We start from the raw sequence: 19,348 nt of genomic DNA on the forward strand, positions 1-19,348 counted from the left end.
AGAAAACTACATCTCATCTTGTAAATATTAATGCACCACAGCTGCCAAAAGGCAAGAATAATTAAGAAATGGTTTGCAATAACATTAAAGAAGGAAGTGAAACAGCTGTTAGAAGTATATATATATATATGTATATTTATTTGCTGACAAAATATTTTTGGACCGACTAGAAGGAAACATAGCTTAACCAGTGATGTTAGAAGAGGCTTCAAACTGTGAGTACAAGAAAACAATTTAGTCACAAGTGATGGTGATATAAAGAGATAAAGTTATACAGGCACAGGCAGAAAACGCGGGATAGAAGAAACACTGGTTACTCTCAGCTTTTGGCAGAGAATAAGTTTGAAGTCAACACCCCTAATTAAGCTTTGAGATTTGAATCTTACTCTGCTGGAGACTTTCACAAGAATAGAGGAAGGAAAGAACATCACAGTCAACAGGAAAGATTAGTTTTCTTTTTAACAGTTACCAGAAAAGAATGCAGAAAAGAAACAGTCGGCCATCATCTCCTTCCAACAACAGTTCCTTTGCATAAAGAGATACAAATAATATTACCTTTAGTATTGACCATGGCTCCACTTTGCAATTAAAAGGTTTATTTCCACCTTCTTTGTTGTTTTATAGATAGCATGTAGAAGGCCAAGCAAAGTAAGCATATCATAGCAACTCTAGCAAAGCTAGACAAGTGCAGTGTTCACCAGCATCCATTACATATTTCCTTGTTTGGACATTCATAAAAAAAGCATCTGTGGCATCTTAGCAAATACTAAGACAACATTTTACAGTAGCCAGGCAACTAAAACAAAGCATTACACATAGGAGCTGCCCATGGTATCTCAATCAGGCAGCAACAAAAGGCACTACAGACGCATGAAAAATGCAACTGCAGCATCCAGAATAGCTAGCAATTAATACATCAGTAATTTAACAGCAGCAGAGTGTGTACTGCTGGTCCTTGGCAGCAGCAGTAGCAGGAACTCAGCATCAATGCTCAGATAACTCTTGAAAGTGCAACTCCACTCTGAAATAGGGCTCTTGCTCTTACCTTTAGCAGCCTAAAATCTGTCTGCCTGGCTGGCGACAGACTGGGCCACCAGCTCTAGTCAACACTGGGCAGGCTGGCACCCCTTGGACAGATGACTGAACTGCCAGACAGGCTGGTGGCTGCCTAATGTTGTTATCCCCCCTTATCTCATGATTTGAAGTGCATGCATACACATCCTTTCTCCTAGCTTCTGTAATTTTTAAATTTTCCCATATCCGGTTAATTTCTTCTTCTTTATCTTGTTTTTGAAGTTATTTACTTTTGCTTAGTGATGTGCAAGGCTCTACGCTTTACCAGCATAGTTATTTAAACTAGTTAATTAAAAATCTGGTTTTGGTTTACTATCCACTGCCTCATCCTCTGCAACTTGCTATGCTGTTGTATCATACAGCTGGTTCTCACTACCTTGAGGCTGTCCTCCAGTTCTGCCCCTCCTGAGGACCTGCCTTCAGGCAGCAGTGTGTGGTACCTCCTGCCAGCGGCTGGTATAAATAAACACAGGATACAGCTACAGCTGTCTTGGTGCTAACTCAGGAATAGGTAACACAGTGCTGCAGTAAGTGCACATGCAAGCTGCAAGCTGACACACTTTAAAAAAGGCATAGAATTAATCCTTTCTTACGCATACTGTGCTGTCCACCCTGCTCCTCCTACCCCAAAGAGAACTCTGTGGGCTGGTGCACTCACTCCAAGAGCTGGATGCTCTGAATCCGATGCCTAGCTTAGGCCAAGGGAATTCACACCAACATATTTCACTTTCTTCCTCACAGAGTTAAAGCAGCAGAAGACAGGCTGTCTTCAACCCCCTTTCATAAATGAAGGGAAGTTCTTATTTTTAAGTCCTTGGAGAAAGAAGAGTGCATAAAAGAAGATATTTGAAGCACTCACCTGCAAGAGACGAGTTCTGGGTCCAGGTCTCTGCTTCTTACCTCCAGGACTAATGGTTTGGAGAATGTAGGATTAAGCTAAATTGCCTTTAAGTGCCAGTGACTTGATTTATTAAATTAGGATCAGCAGTGAATGTCTCTTGAATGTATGAATGGCCAGTGGAAGTACAGCCATGCAAAACTCATTACTCAGTTCCGCACTCATTAATGTTTGAATGGCAAAGGTACTGCTATGCCATACAAAAGGGACATTAATTTTACAGAAGGCAATGAATTCAAATTCAGAAACCAACCTTTTCCTTGCACCACTGTAAAAATATTTAGTATTTCCTATGTGCATATTTTATGTCTCTGAAGTGCTGAATATTTTTAATGAATGATGAAATCTCCCTGAGAAGTACTGAAAGTTGCATACCCCTGTGCTGAAGTGGAAGAAACCAAGAAAAGGAGAAAGGTTAAGTGAGCACCTGAGGCCAGGAAATAGGCAGTAGGAGGGAGGGTTGAGATTAGAGTTCAAACACACCCAATTTTCTGTTCCCAAAACATATGCCCTCAAAAAGAAGGAAAATAACTAAATCTGTACATGCACTTCCCCCATAATAATCAGAAATACACTTGAGCACCTAAAACCACTCTCATAGAAGGCTTGTGAAAGAACATTTTCCTAAGGAACATGGCAAACAACAGCAAAAAAAAAAAAGCTGATTAGTATGATTAGTATCAAGCATGCATTTATCTTATTTGTATTTATCACTTGGGAAGAACAACAATCCAACAAGAAAATGAGATACACCACGATACTACACTTTTGTGATACTGTATTTCTATGTAATAGCTAGAGATGTTCCATCCATAAAAGATTTCCATCTAGTCACTGTAGGACACAACTCTTATGGACAGGAAGGGTGAAGGTAGAGGGAAAGGGAACAGATTTGTGCTACTAATTATATAGAGGCTGGTTAACAGTGCTAGAGGGGGAAGGTAAGGCTCCATGCTCTTCATGCCCTCATCTCCCTTACTTCCCCAGTAGTCAGTTCTGACATAGTCACTGACTCACTTTATGACTATCTTCTACGTGAGTTATTTTATGGACATTTTCACTTGTCCTGTTTATTTCACTTAACCTCTGTGATTTCAAGACAACATATTTACATAAGAAATAATATTTCTAACTGTTCCTGCTAACTTAATCTGTGAGAGAAGTCAATAGGGCCTAATTATCTCAGACACCTGCAGTGAAGTTAGTAGCCAGTCACTTCACAAATTGTTTCCACATTCCCATCTGCTTCAACTCTTTCTAATTACTCATTGATTTACTGGAAAAAAAAATGGTAGGACGTGGTATACAGTGGTCTTCATTGTTGCTGACTGTGATGGATACAACTTAGTGCTTTGTAAATTGAACAAAATTACCCAAGAAGTTAGTTTAAGCTCCATCTCTAATGAAAGGGATGACTTTGCTGATAATCTGAAGACATAAATTACTGAAAGTGATCACACACCAGTAAGACTGATCATAGAAATTGTACTATTTACAAGGAGAAGAAAGAAGGAAAGCAACAGAAAATCATACCTGGACTGCGTATTCAGAAGGAACAGGAGCTGAGTAGAAAGCAGCCCTGACATATTCGGTATTGGTCAACTTGATAGCATTCAAGGAGATGTCTAAGATTTACCTAAGTTAGGAGCAATTATCTTCTAAAAGTCATGGAAGATACTGAAAAGACTAAAGAAGGGTTAAAAGAATATTTAGGTAGGGAGAAAAGAAAGATTTGGGAGTTACAGCCAGCCTAAAGGTAGGGACCAGCAAAACTGTTTAAAAATCCAGTCACTTTGTCCTTGTCCTCATGCCCCATGAAACCTTCTGACATTGCTCAAGGACACCTTAAATAAACACTCAGGGATGTGTGCAAGGATGTTTACATTCTATATCTTTCTAGATATTAATACACACATGTACAAAACTGAAGCTAATGAAAATGTGTGATCTTTCCTGCAATGTGTTACCTGCCAAAGTTTCCACGGGTCAAGAAAATTCAAGATGTTTATAATAACATTTTTTATTATGAATCATCTCAGATCAAATATTCTTCCTCTGTTGGAAAGCTGACCTACTAAATCAGCAGCAGCAAGGAGAAGCACAGACTTGGGCAACTATCGATGAGAAATCACATGACATCGCTGGTACACAAAATAGCTTGAATCAAAATGCAGCGGTTGCACAAGAAGTTGAAATACACATTTAGAGAATAATTCTCAGTATTAAAGCGCAACTCGATGGGAACATGTTGAGAGCATCTGCAATGACCTGCATCATGCAGATTCTCTGAGGAGGATCCAGAATTCAAGGACATTCCAGAATGGGCTATGAATAGAAAATGGATTTGATCAACTGCAGAAATTGGTCAGATGAAATTTAGTAAGATAAGTGTATTCCTTGGTAAATTAAATATACAAATGTTTAAGCAGAATGTTTTAACAGAAGAGGACACACAAAGATCTGGAAGTGTTGGTACACTACAACTTAAATATAGAGGCTTTGCAAATGATTAAGCAAATAAAACACAGGATAATTTAAGTTGGAATAAAGCTGAGGAAGCTTACATATCAACCTCAGCAGCTTGAGTAGATGTGAGATGAGATCAGGTTGCTCAGGAATTCATCCTGCCAGGTCTTGAAAACCTCCAAGGACAGAGACTACTCAGCCTCTACGAGCAACTTATCCCCTTGCTGTCCCAAGACAGTTGTCCCAAGGAATTTTCTCTTGACATCCAGTCTGAGCCTCTCTTCTTTCTATTTTTGTACCTGATGCCATCTCTTGTCCAGCCATCCCTGCTGCTCACAAGGCAAGAGCTCCAGCCCACAGTTGTCCTGGTGGCCCTTAATGGAACTCTCCTGTCCTATTTTAAAAAAGGATGTATTTAATATAAGTAGCACACTGCAATTCATGGCAAGGGATTTCTGTGCCACACACAGACACCAGTGAGGTATCATCTGGAGCAGTAACCACTTTCTTCAGGGAGGATGAAGGCAAACTAAGGGAATCCAAGAGAAATTAAAGTCTAGAAAACACAAAGCCATGGCTATGGTAAGGTAAATATCAGCTCCAAAGGTTCTCTTCACCCCACAGCCAGCCTGAGAAGAGGGGGACATCCTAGCTTAAGACCAGAGGAAAGCTAGGGGAAGGCAAGGGAAAGCCTAGGGGTATTCTTTGAGGAGGCAAAGGGAAACCTAGGAGAAGAGAAGGGGAAATCTAGGGGAACATAGGGTGCCTTCTGAGCACGTTTACAGAGCTTTTTCTTCTGCTGGCTTCCATTATTCCCCTGCAAGGTGTACTGTCCTGAATCTCTTGATACAGTGCAGAGGGAGGAGCCACCAAAGCCAATCTCTTTACCACCTCCACCACTGTATCACCACAGGCCTGAGCCTCAGGAAACCACTTCCATCTCTTGGCTGTTCAGCTTCAACAGGGTGCAGAGTGGAAGAAAAGACAGCAGCAAACTCCACTCTCTTTGATGCAAATTATCTCACTAACTATAATTCAGTCTCACTCCAGAAACGAAGAGATTTTTGGATCAAACCCCAGAAAATCACTCTTGGCGTGGCAAACAATCTGAGAGTGCAACAGCTAAAGAAACAAGTGAAATGGGATGAATGAGACTGTCTGGCCCCTTTTGTAATTGTCACTACAAATATTTCAGGACTGTGGGAGAGCAGTTGTGCAGTCCCAATAATTGCTGCTTCCCTGAACATTCCCATAGCCCTCAGGAGGGCTTGTCTTACCAACAGAATAATCACAGATCCTCCAGTGGAAACAAGATCTTGAGAGACGGAGAGTAAAATCTGAAATTAGCAATTCTTTTATAGATGGAGCAGAAATTAGAAGTAACTTACTAGAGCAAGAAATAAACACCCTCAGCTCTACAGCCATTCTACTGGCCTGGTGGCTTATGGTGAGAGGCCAGGCCCTAGCCCATTGATGACCCTCCTTCTGCTGGTGCTGCCACTGCTCCCCAGCCCTTTCATCTTGCATATAGCAGGCAAACTTTGGGGCGAACACAACCCATAGTAATAACATGTTTAGCTTCAGTCCTGAACATTAGGAAGAAGTATTTACATTTTAACAAAACTAAAGCCAAAATCAAAAAGCAACAACCTGAGCTCTTTCAGAAGGACATCTCAAACTCTCAGTACAAGTTCTTTTATGGGAGCTAAAAATATAAATCCTAGATTTTAAAATTTAGTTTTTCTCTGAAATATTCAGCTTTTCATCAAGAATACAGTCTCATTGCAGTAGAAGTTAGCTCACCTTTACAATTTTTCATATAATTCTCCTCCACTTTTTATATAATCTTTCCAATGCAGAGCCTCTAGCTCACATGCCTGAGTGTGAAAAACAGTAAATTAATAAAGAACATCTGTCCCCATCTTGGTATAGTATTTATGGCATTAGTTTGGATCATTAGTACCAAATATAGAAACAACTTCCTTAATTCCATACGCTGAAGCAGCATGTAGGTATAATCCACATCCCACAGCTTTAGTTCTAAAATGCTATCTTCTGTAGCCTTTTTGAAAAATATGAATCTTCTTATTCAGACAGAAAGTGCTTACTTTTTTCATGCCTTTACCAGTTTGCTTAATTGCTAAACACAAAATAATCAAGGGTTTTACAGATACAGGTTTGTTCAAATGTATGGTTCAAGACTTTGTAATCTATGGAGTTATTCTGTAACATCTGCATCTGAATTAAAAAGGCAAATTTCAATAGCACCTATACAATGCAATAAAAATAGATAATCACTTAAGCATTTTTATTTTGATGTTAAATTGAAGGTCCTCATAAACCTTCCACATCTAAAAATAAAATACACCTGAAAATTTGAATGTCAGAACATCTTCTTTGGATCTTATACACTTTGCTTTAAAATGAGGTTTGTTCACCCTCAGAGTGTACGCAATTTTGCTTATTTGAAAAGCAGAATTAGGAAAACATTATAAGTAAGCACAGAATGAAACAACCTAGGCATCCATAGTTTTGTATTTACTCTTTCTTAAATCTACTAGTAAAGAACTCTGTTATTTCACCAGTAATTTCAACCATTCATAAAAACCATTCTTCATTGCTTCTTAGATAATCTCATTTTACACATTATTTTTCTCCTGGGCATATTTTCCCCCATTCACCATAATCTTTAAATCCTTCTAAAGCAGAGGAGACAGAAAAACATGCAGGAAATAAGCATATAAAAATGCCATACTATGGTTGAAAGTAAAAACAAAAACAAACCCACAAAGTGAACCAAACAAAAACCCTCCTACAACTACCACCTGAAAATGGGTCCTATCATATAATACTTCTGTACTGTCAGCCAAGTTGCAACATCCCTATATCTCATCTTTCTTAGCTGTAAAATAGAAAAAAGTTTTAAATAATGTAGCCCCATAGTGCACTGGAAAAATGAACGCAATAATATCTGCAAAATATTTGGAAGATATTATTGAGTTGAAGGCATAATTTCAGAAAGCAGAGCTGTTTTTCACAATTTTCCTTTAAACGTTGTCTTCATTAATTGTCTCCTTTTTATTCCACTTTTCCTCTACTGTAGATAAAGCATCTCCATTTAAATAACTAGCTTCTACCTATTAGACCTAATCCTTCCGTGAATTATCCTAACTCACAAAACAACGTTACAAAGTGTTATCTCAGTAGTGGAGGAGGCTTCATTTCAAACTTACTCCCAGTCATTACAATGACATCACATATTAGTTATCTTTTGCTTTTGGAAAAAGAAAAACAAAAGCCCTCAAACAATGGAAACCAACGAACCTAGGAAGGCTTCAAAAATCAAGTTGGGTTCAGCATCCCTGGGAAAAGTTATCTTGCCTGGATTTGTGAATAATGTTTCTAACTCTCAGATCTAAAGATTCCACTGCATCCCACTGGAATGACCCCATACAATTTACCCTACCAAGAAGCTTAACCTGACTCGCTACCCGTTTTTTTTTCCCCAAAGGCAGACACAGTGCAGAGCCTCCTGAGAGCCTCAGAGAGGCGCCCACTGCTTCCCAAATCCTTCACACCTCAGGGCACAAGGCACGTTCACCTGTGGGGACAGAATGCACTAGTGCCAGGGAGCCCTGACCACACTGTGGGATCCTGCTCAGTCATGATACCAGCTGGCAATGAGCAGTGGGCAGAGGTGCTCCCTACACCTGCTTCTGCCTACTGTGGGCAGGACACTTTTGGTGTTCTAACCTTCAGAGCTTTTCACCACCAATAGTCTCTTTTTTCCCCCCTTGTGATCTCTGGGGTAAATTAAAAGCCTCACTAGGACTACTCCTTTTGATTTCAGCTCCAAAGCCCTTAGAGTTTGCCTGCATGATTTCACTTCTATTTTAAAGGTCTAGGCAATTTAAAGAGCAATCTCAGCTATTTTAAACTACGTTAATTGGATCACATTAATGTACATCTTGCAGGCTCAGAACTCAACATCCACAAGCAAAGATGACTCAGGCTTCCCAATCCTTTCTGGATGTTTTTCCCCTCTTTCTGAAAACAAGCCATCTCACTATCTTCTACCCTACCTTCTTGGCAGTTCTGATTTATCCAATCAGATGTCAATGACTTCCACAGCTGTTGTTCCTCATTGTTTATAATAGGATTTTCTGTCTTGGGTCACTTATGCTCTGCTGGTGAACTGAATGAGGGTACATACTGGCCTTAAAACAAAACCACCCACATTAAGTAAATTCAAATCAGTGCTTCCTCCAGGAAATAAAGTCTTGTATTACTTACAAGCAGATTTGATTACGATTTAGAGAATTGTTTAAAACCATTTAGCAGATCAAAGGAAAACATTTAAACTGATGTGGTCATTGTTTCAACAAATACTGGATCATAGCTGATGCAAAGACCAACACAGATGATGTTTCCCTTGTAAAACATTAGAGAAAACACAGGCAGTAGTAAAGATGACAACTTTAGATCTCATCGTTTTCTCAAAATATCCTCTTCAGACTTCTTAAATTTTAAATTGCCTTATTCTAGCATATTCTGAAATAAAAATACCATGAAAAAAATACCATGAAAAAATTCTCATTCATGTATTTGTCTTTTTCTCCAAAGCTGTAAAACACTTATTAATTTCATTAGATACCTAAAACCCTCTCAAAAAATCACAGCGTCAAAGAGATTATTATGCAAGTATGTTTACCATGGCATGCATTAAACATGCTGATTCATACAGCAGCATGCAAACAGCTCAGCAAAGAAGCAGTTAAGATAAAGGATATGCTCAAAGCACTTCCAATAACCACTCTAGATCATCCTGTTTGTGAGAAACATTCTACCTGTCAGGCAGGATTGGTATCAACCTCAGAAGTTGATGTCGATCAAACATAAGTCAAGGCACCTCCAAACTACAAGGAACAAGATACTACTAGATAAAACACGGAGCGGAATGCTCATGTTAATGAAATGGATATCCTTTATTCTCCATAAGTAATTAACATACATAGGATTTCAAAGGGGCTTTGGGGGAAAAATTTGAAGGAAATACGGTAAATTTTCACAGAGTGCCATTTAACAAATTGCAAAAAAATCCCAAACCTATTTTTGGGAAATAATGGTTGAATAAATCCCTGATTAGCTTCTTAATGGGGTGAGTCCAATATAGTGAGAATGATCACCAGAGGGAGTCATTGACTTTCCTATTAAAGTCAAAGGGAATTATGCATAGATCGGGAGTGCAGAATTTCGGGGTGGAGCTGAGAAAGATTCCACACAGAGTTCAGGGACTAACAGAAAATATTGTCTTATGGATTTCACTGAATCCATTTCCCCCTTTGGAGTCCCACATGAAAACTGCTATATTCCACACTGAAAGTTAGAAGGCATTGAAGTAAGTAATGCAATGGGTACAAACTACCCCCCTCCCCACTTTGTACTCTTCCAAAAAAAAAAAAAAAGAGAGAAAAAAAAGAAGCATTTAATTAGTTTTAAGTGATTTTGATTTTCTCTCATTGGCTAGGTAACATACTGCAGTCTTGGAAAAGCAACTTCAACTGCCTGAAGCAAATCTCCAGGTGCCATGTATACGAGAATGTGTCATACCTCTTGAGAATATCAGGACTTCAAACAGGAAGAGAAAAGAGTGAAAAGTAGAGAAGAATTGCTACTATGGCTTTTTTCTTCTCCAGTGATAGTTACTAAAAGAGGAAGTGAGAACAGGGATTTGTAAACCAAGTGATAAGATAAACTAAGTATATGACCCAGTCTACTCAGCCATGAGCAAGTAGGTACTTAATTCTCAGTTTCATAACCTTCAAAGTGTAAGAAGTTCACAGTAAGAAGTGGGCTTTTCCTTGCCGAGCTTCAGTTCAGCCTTTTTCTCGACACAAAAGCCCAGCAGATTTTGATTTTAAAACAAGCTCATTCATCAGGCAACTTTCCCCTTAATTCTGTACAATAGCATTATACAGCAGAAAATGAGGTGATCCAAAAAGGCAAAGAAACAGCCCCACCCTACCAAATGCAATTTTACTTCCCTGGAAATGTCCTCTGAACAAGTGGAATTCAATTTGTTTCTGTGTTCCCAGGTAACAGCAGCACCTTGTTTGGCTTGTTTATTTAATTACCTCTTCTTGTTCATGCAATTAGCTTAGAGACTGCAGCCTTTTGTTCATTATGTTCACCATAATACAGTTATTTGCATAGCTGTTGCCATTTCCAGGCTGGATTTTGAAGCTCTATTTTGGGCTGAGCCTGACAACAAAAAGGGAAGGCTCAGGCAGGGCTGAAGGCAGCATCCTGCTCTGTGGTGGGATGAGCCACACTGCAAGCTGCACGGGCTGCACAGCTGCTTCCAATGGTAGATTGAAAGCACGCCCAACTTGCATTGCAGTGCACTGCATGCATTGTGTGTGCTATTAAAAACAGCTCAGCTCATCCTAGAGCATTTTTTTGCTGCTGAGGTGCCAAAGCTCAGCTTTATTGACCATTAGAGCAGTACAGGACATGATTCTGGTCGACATACGGTACCCATATTACAGTTGGGTAAAGAAATTTAGAGATGGAGGCTACTTTAGGATTTCTTTCATGAAGAGTTTGATTTAACAACCAGCTCAATTTAGTGCTGCTGTGAAGATCATGGGAGCTGTTAAACAGTTAAGTATTTTCTTAAATATCCAGGTATATCTTTGGATCACAAAGTTTAGCAGAATGCTGATCCTCTCCTTTAATAAATATGACAATCACCAAAATCATCTGTCCTCTGAATTCTGGCCAGTGAAATTTGGCTAGCTTATTTTTACATGTGCTACTCAGAAAGAGAGGAATCCCCACCTCCTTACAGAAGCCAGAGGCACAGGCAGTGCCAGTGGGAGTCTGCATGTTCTGATGTGCAGCAGGCACCTTCATCTCAGCCGAGAGGCACCTAAACACCCCCAGAATTCTTCCTCTCAGGAGAAATGGCACACCAACTTACATAATTTGAAATAGAACTGGAACACACAGCTTGGAAAAACTGTCAATCTTCATGGCTAATAAATCAGCTTTTATATATGGATGACCAACAGCTATGGTTAGAATCAGCTCTGTAACCAAGGGCAGCAAAGAGTGGCCTTTCAATGGCATGGTTGTAATCCTACCTGTGCCATCTGTCTCTCCAGCTTCGACCGGGGAATATCATCAAAATAGTTTTCATTTCTTCTTCTCCTTGCATCGCCCTGCATGATAATGTGGGGAACGTCCAGGGAGCCACCAGTAGTGAAAGTGCTTTGGCTGAGTGATGGAGACAACTGAGGAGGAGTGTGGTTGCCGCTGGGTTCCTGGACAGAGAGAACAAAAATATAGCATAATAATGCCACATTTTAAAACGTATTTCAACAAACAAAAAAATTAAGGAAGAATTCCTGAAGTGGCTGTTACTCTGAATGAAGTGGAAATGACTGTGAGTTCACAACAGTACAGAGGAAGCAGTAATTTCTTTCTTCTCAAAACCCCTCTTCCTCCCTTGTATGTGAGAAGGATAAAGCAGTTCTAGGAGGTGGCTCTCTTCTTCCTGTGCATGTGGCTAGGGAGCTGACAGACAGTGCTCTTTCCACAAAAATGTTCTACCTAAGGTGCAGGGTCCGTACAGAGGGAAGAATACTTAATTGCTGCTACAAACAAGTGGCAAATTCATTCTCTGAAACTTCCTTGTGCATTATTGCAGTTTGTTTCTAGGACCACTACAGAGATAAAACAGTGAGTTACCCCTTGTCAAGGCCCAAATAAAGCTGTGATTTAGCACTAGCTTTTTGTAGGATGAAACACATTTGCACCACTTCTGAGCAGCCACTCTGAGCAGCAAAAATGATCTGAAAGCGATTTGAACTGTACCAACATCCCTTGCTGGAAAAAATAAATGCATGAGCATTTACGAAATATAGACACTGCCATTTTTATAGGTCTCATGGAACGTACATTAACTTGAACTGCTAGATATCAGAAGCAAGCCAAAAAGCAATTCCTAGAATGCTTGAAAGCCTTTTCTTCTGTGCTGAACTGTGACCTTGTGTTTGTAAGTGTGCAAATAAGATACAAAAACTCCATCTAACAAGCAGCCAAACACATTCCCCCGACCATCCATTTCACCATGGTCTGCCACCATACTGGCGACAGATAGCTGTGTAGGTATCTGTGGAAACACCTATTCTCATGCACATCACACCACCTGTTCAAACACAATTTACAAACGCAGATGTCCAAGCCATTGGTGATGGCAATGAGTAGAAGCAGTACCAGAGCCTGTTGCCTGGTCAGCCCACATGGCCACCAACCAGAGGGGACAGCAAAACATGGCCATAGTACCTGGTTGGGTGGAAACATTCCTCCCGTGATGCCCAGTTTCAAGCAGAAGAGGCTCCACTATCAGTAAGCTCTCTGGAGCAGAGAACATACCCAGGAGAATGTTTGAACGGAGTCTGAATTACCCATTCCTATAACAATGTATTTTATTTCAGAAAAACAAGAAGGGACCTGAAAATATTACACAGTGAGAAGCAGCAGAGACCTGCTCCAGTGTGCATGGAAGGTAAAAAAACCAAAAAACAAACAAAAAAACCCCTGCCTTTTTATTTAAAGAAAGAATTAATGTGGTATTTCATGCATGGTTACATTGAACCAAACCTAATTCTGAAAAGCATTTAGGTACTTTACTTCATGCTGATAAGAAACAAGATACAGCTGAAGAAAGCAGAGAGTTGTAATCTCTTCCAAATGGAAAGGAAAGTTGCAACCTCTTTACATGTTCAAATGATGGTAATATCTGATGTTAATATTTGAACTGTAGCAGTCTATGTAGCATTGCTCCTTGCCATTACAATAACAGATTAGTATTTTCCACACTGTCTGAATAAAATCAGGGATGTACAGTTGTTCAGCAACTTTTAATTCACTGAGAACTTTAATTTTTTTATTTCTCTAGCATGCCTGTGATCTGAGACAAGTACTTGACATTTCCCATGGCAAAGAAAGGAGTATTTTCCTCTCAGGAATAGACTTTTTTCCCTCCTTCATGCAAATCCACCTACATTTGGCCCAGTTAAAAGCTTCTGAAAAGCTGCAGCCTGCACACTTTCAGAAGGGTTGGTGAGGTGCCATCCCCAAAGCCTGTTCCCAGATCTTCTACAGGCCTGTCACCAACACGACCTATGCTACCCTTCACCGAAAACAGAGGACAGGTGCACCAAATCACTTCTTTCTAATGGCTGCCACCCGCCCTTCCAGCCAGGCATGAAATCTTTCTTACCCTGATCATGATTCACACACTGCCAGCACCAATCGATTGACATGGCCACTGGTGGATCTAAGTGACAGGTGATTGCAGTGGATATCAAGATTCCAGCTCTAATCAAGTTTTTCATATTTCATCAAACTGCATATAAAGAGGAAGTTCACTCAAAAATCAATATTGGAAGATTGCTAGGAAGGCAACATGGGAAAGAATTACAAAGGCATGAAATAAAGGAATAATGGTGCCTCTGCATTATGGTAGAGTATGTAACTGTATGATTCCTTGCTATTTTCTCAGCACAGATGGATCCTTGACTGTGCAGCATGTTGTCATATACTCAACACTGTGTTATCATTAGTTATTGTGCAGTCAGTATTTTATTCTCACCTCATATCACAGCCGCAAACCTCTTCTCTAAATTCTATTCAGATCCTGCTCTGAAGATAGAATGGTTTATATTGCTGCCTTCATGGTACTTGTGAGCGCTTTACAAACTTCAATCAATTTATTTTCACCATATCTTGTGATTTCTGGCATTTTTATAATCACCACTTTAGCATGAGGGAGCTGAGACACACAGACAAAGGCTAATAAGTATCAGCCACTTTGGATGCCCAATTACAGTATCTGTGGCCTGATTTTCCAACTGATTGTATTCAAAACTCTGCTCCCATTGATCTAATTTGCAATACTGTGTGCTCCATACTCATATAAACCAGACTCTAGACTACAGTCAAATATACAGAATGTCTGTAGCATACAATTAGTGGCTGTTTATGAGGCAATTATCTAAATAATTCACCAAGAACGATCCCAGGGCTTTGTGGCAAAAGCAGGTGTGAATTTGTATTCTCATAGCTACAGTTATTCCTTTAATCATGATACCATTTCTCATCCTTCCTTCATTCCTCACTCTCACTCCATACTTACTTTATCATTTCCTTCACGAATTTGCAGATTGGTTGGGGATGGCTGGGCACCATGCTATAACATATTCAGTATGGCACTATTGACAGTGACCATGTATTCATTACCACATTTTCACCCTGCTGTGAATGCAGGGATGCCTGATAATACATTCTACTACTGAAATCTGCTTCGTCCCCTCCTCTCAGTCCACAAGCTGGAACCATGCAGTCCAGGGTTGGAAGTAATCTATTAAGAGATCCTTCCCTTGGCCACCTAGCCATGTCTAACCACTTCCTAGAAATACGATTTCTCTCCAGTGGATTCATTTTTTGTGTTGAATAACTATTACTATTGTAATGCTTCTTCACGTCATCAATCTCAATTGACAACCCTTTAATTTAACTTCCAATGCCAACAGGTGAGGATGGGGTTCCATGAATAACAGATGAAGTGGTTTTGTACTTAAAGATTGCATTGTAATGCACCAAGACTGCACAGGTAACCCAAGATGCAGCATTTTCTAACTTTTGAGCATAAGACTGAAATAAAAATAATGTTTCCTTACTATTGTGGGAATAATACATTCCATGGAAATTTCTCTACTTGTTCCTTTTCTCAATATTTAACATCATTTTTTCCTTTGAAATATCTTCAGCACTAACAGAAAAGGAGTCAAGAAAGATGAAGTGCTAGCAGTGCTTAGGTTGACCTTGGGACCTTAAAGATATACTCTTTAAACGAGGAACAATCTTCTCTATTAGATATAAATCAATCTTCTAATAGTAGCAGATGTTTTATTTAAACCAAGTTTCAAGCTACAATTATTACAAGCTACAGATTAAATATTATCTCCTTGGTGACCTTGGATGAAATGGTATAGCTGAAGATGGTGGGAGACTCATGTCCTTTCCTTTAGGATTCTCTGTGAAGACTCCAATACCACAAAATGCTGAATGACATTTAGCACTAGCCCGCATCAGTAGCTCTGGCTGAGGAGCAGCAAACTACTTTCATCATTTTAACTACAGATGGAGGACATCCACTTTAATCTTCACTATTAATTGAGAGTATACAATTCTAATCAGTAACATAGGCTGCAGAAACATTCTTACATGCTGAAGAGAAACTAATTCCCCAGTCCAAGGCTCTGATAGCACTGAGCAAAAATGTGTGACTTTCAAATGGTGGCCCATGATTTCTCTTTCCTTGTAGTGTTTTAACACCTGCCATGCATCAGGAAATTATTCACATAATACAACCGACACAAGATACAAGAAAAATATCTACACATTTGTGTAATGTGCCTCAGAGCAGGACACCATGGATTTTGACTTTTTTTTTTTTTTTTTTTTAGATGGCATTAGGAATAGGTTGAATTAGGGAGGAAGGAATTTAAGACGTCTATATGTGGCATTTGAGAATAAGCAGGGTGAAAACAGACTGGTCACAGAAATCAGAGTGTATGTGAAAAAAAGCCCTCATTCTGTCTTTCTCTATTTCTTTTTACACCAGGAAATTTGTCTTGGGAGCAGAGGCCACACTCTGACATTTGGACATTTAGACCCAAATGAGATTCCAGTCAGAAAAGCAGCCTCATGAAAATAATCAAATCCAATCAAATGCAAAAGATGTGACCTAAAATATCTTCATAAAAAAATGCGTAGATGAATATGAACTCCCCTGGAGAGCTCACAGTAGGAATGGGTCAGACCACACCTCAGCAATGGTAAAAGACAGCAAGTGAGCTAAGATGTTGGGCCAAAGAAACTGAGAATTTGGTGTAATAGCAGATTAAAATGGGGCAAGTGTGAATAAAACCCAGGAACACTGCAAGAAGGGCTTCTGAAGGAGGGAATACAAATGAAAAACAAAAATGTAAATAAACTTCTGATACACAGTAACACCTTGAGGGCATTTGCATCTCAACAATTCCAAGAGGCTCTCTCTAAAGAAAGGACATCCGAAAAGTAAGTCAAGGTGTTTTCAAGATGTGGAAGGAGAAAGGTAATTCTCTTTCTGCAGTACAGATCAGTTGGGCTGGGATTCCTATGGGCAGATGTAGACGTGCAGCTTGTAGATACCTGCTCCTGAGTTGGCTTTTTGAGCTGAGAGGATAAACTGGCAATTCTAAGGCACTGCCTCATCCTAAGGCAGACACCTGAACCAGGTCAGATGAATCATCCAGAGAAAATATCAAGTTCTCTGCAGTATCTATAAGGGCAGGTGTGGATGAGCAGCTTGGCCAAGGACATCTACATTGTAAACTGATGAAGAGAGATAAGCTGAACTCCACTCAAAGTGGAAGCCGATTTCATGTGGATATAGGAAATATATTCTGACTTCTCAAGAAATGTAAACAAATGCTCTTGGGGACCTACCCTGAGGGTTATCGAACGAGGTGGCTTCTGAGGAGGATCTTCGTGCAGCCGGTCTCCCAGCGATGCCAGAACACGCTTCCGATGACCAATCAAGCTAATTTTTAAGACCTGGAAAAGTGACAAAATATCCAATTAAAAAGAACACATTGCAGTCATTAAATAAAGAACTATTCACAGTGAAGCCATTTTCTCTGTAAGCACTTTAACAATTAGTTCACTACACAGGTTAAGCTGACAGAGCTTGAAAGAGGCAGACAGAAGGCACAGAAACAAAAGCAGGTATGGATGTGTGAAATGAAAAATAATCTCAGATGAGTAAGGAGGAAATAAGAATGAAACAGGAAGAGAAGGCAGCTGAGGAAGACCAAAAATTCAAGGCAAGAGAAGGAGGTGATTGGAAACACAGAGACAGAGTCAAAAATTGAAAGAATTATAGGTATTCACATGTATGGAAGGTTGCTGATGTTAGAGACCAGAAAGGGAGGCACAGCCAACAGATGCTTAGAGACTGTAACAAGAGGGAAAAGGAACTGCACAATAACCATATAACATTAGTCTTAAGCCTATTCATTATCCTTTTTGTGGCTAGTCTTTGAACGACATGCACAGTTTGCATTTATCCTTTAGAATCATCCTCACGTAAGAAAAAAGGGACAGATATTTTCTCCCAGAACTTGTCCTGGTGCTCTACTACTTCTATCAGATGCAATGGAAAATATCTGTTGCACACAAACATGACCATCCGTGGGCAGGTTCTAATTTCTTCTGGTTGTCTGAACTCCAAGAACACTACTGAAAAAGTGTTTCAAATTCAATGCAATTACTGCCTACCTATACACCTCCTTGTCTCTACCATGTACAAAACCACCTTTTGCAGGAAAAGAGAAAGAGAAGAAGCAGAAAGTTGGAAGCTTAACTATTACTGGCAAAAAAAGCCAATGTATTTTGATGACACTCTTTAATGGCGGCAATTGCTCCAAAGCATAAAGCAGCCATGACTGTAAAAGCAAGCCTTTGCTCTCAAACAGCAGATCCTCGCATAACTCCAAACTGCATATGGCTTCATACACCAGAGCTGCCTCCATTCACTCCCAGAAGACAGTGCTTCCCACTATTTTTAGGAGCACAGTGTGTCAACAGCCTTCAGTAGAGAGGAATTTCTCACTCAAAAAAGCAATAGTCCCCAGAAAACCCTGAAAACACTACTCTTAAGTGAACAGTTACCTCAGTTCAAGCAGTACCACTAAGAATACTGTTCATGAAAAAATAAAACAAAACAAACAACAAAAAAGAAAGCCCAGCAGCTCTGGAAAGGCATCTCCTGGATCCAGAATCTCAGGTTATGGTACAGCAACACAGTCCTCATTCTGGGGGTGACCTCCTATCCACAGGTGAGGGAATTCATTCACACATTCGCTCTTTTGTTGTGCCGATACCACTATATCCTCTCTGCCTGAACCCATAAAGTAGTGGGCTACAATGTGGGAGGCAGCTGATAAGGGTGGTTGAGACCTTGCAGTTCAGTATCAGACCCAAGCTGCAGAGTCCCAACCAGCCTCTCACTCTCCCTTGTGCTGGCCTACATATGCAAAAGCTTTTGTAAGGCTGAGATAGGAGAGCACACACAGAAATGCCAGAGGCATGCAGGAGACTTAGTTATGCATTCAGTTTACACTGAATGTTAAACAGAAGGGTGCACAGTTTATCTCGGTATTTAACTGTATGAAACACGTGAATGAACTACAGCTGCTTTAAGCTGTACTCAGGTAATGCAGTCCACTGAACTCATTTCTTTCATAATGATTTCCCTATCATCAAGAGAATCTATCCAGAGATTTTTAAGTCAATCTACAATTCTTGGGTCATTCTGAGGTCCTCAGTGCTTTGAATGCCTTATTAGCCATATCAAACCAGGCAAAAGGATCCACACAAAGCAATTCCCCATGACTTCATGCAGCTGCTGAACAGGAAAGGAGAGGACACCAGGCTTGGGGGACTTTCGAGACTTCCATATAGAAGACAGGGGGGTTCACATGGTTACATTATTTCAAAAAGCATGCCCAATTTCTAAACAATACAAATCGTTAAACTCCACGAACATGGGAAGTTTATTTCACTTTTTTTTTTTTCCACGAAAATGATAGTTGCTCCAAATCTGAAGTGGTAGGGAATTAAAGATGAAACCTACACGAATGTTATCCTCAGCCAGCAGATCTACTTACACAGCTGGATTACGTACTGTTATCTGAAGGCACTCATTTTCTTCTAGAAATGAAGTCTTCCTATTTCTCAACTTAGCAAAATAAAATATTGTTTTCTAAGGCACTTCTATATTTGAGTTATGAGACT

The 19,348-nt window shown here is 39.8% G+C and overlaps 1 protein-coding gene across 8 annotated transcripts in view; it reads right to left on the reverse strand.

Annotated features, from left to right (window-relative positions):
- ANKS1B (ankyrin repeat and sterile alpha motif domain containing 1B) overlaps nt 1-19,348 on the reverse strand; it is a 197,915-nt gene that overhangs the window by 36,056 nt on the left and 142,511 nt on the right. For 7 of the 8 annotated variants that reach the window (XM_065742741.1, XM_065742736.1, XM_065742740.1 and 4 more), the window contains 2 exons: nt 17,000-17,107; nt 11,584-11,763 (listed from right to left, as the gene is read on the reverse strand). In XM_065742741.1, coding sequence (XP_065598813.1) covers nt 11,584-11,763; nt 17,000-17,107 — 288 coding nt within the window. Of the gene's footprint in view, nt 1-555; nt 605-11,583; nt 11,764-16,999; nt 17,108-19,348 lie in introns of those variants that run through there. The other variant, XM_065742738.1, reaches the window with a different exon arrangement.

Source organism: Cyrtonyx montezumae, unplaced genomic scaffold, assembly GCF_038088225.1.
Source record: "Cyrtonyx montezumae isolate F1298 unplaced genomic scaffold, pur_monq_1.0 scaffold_3, whole genome shotgun sequence".
In the NCBI taxonomy this organism is placed as follows: Eukaryota; Metazoa; Chordata; class Aves; order Galliformes; family Odontophoridae; genus Cyrtonyx; species Cyrtonyx montezumae.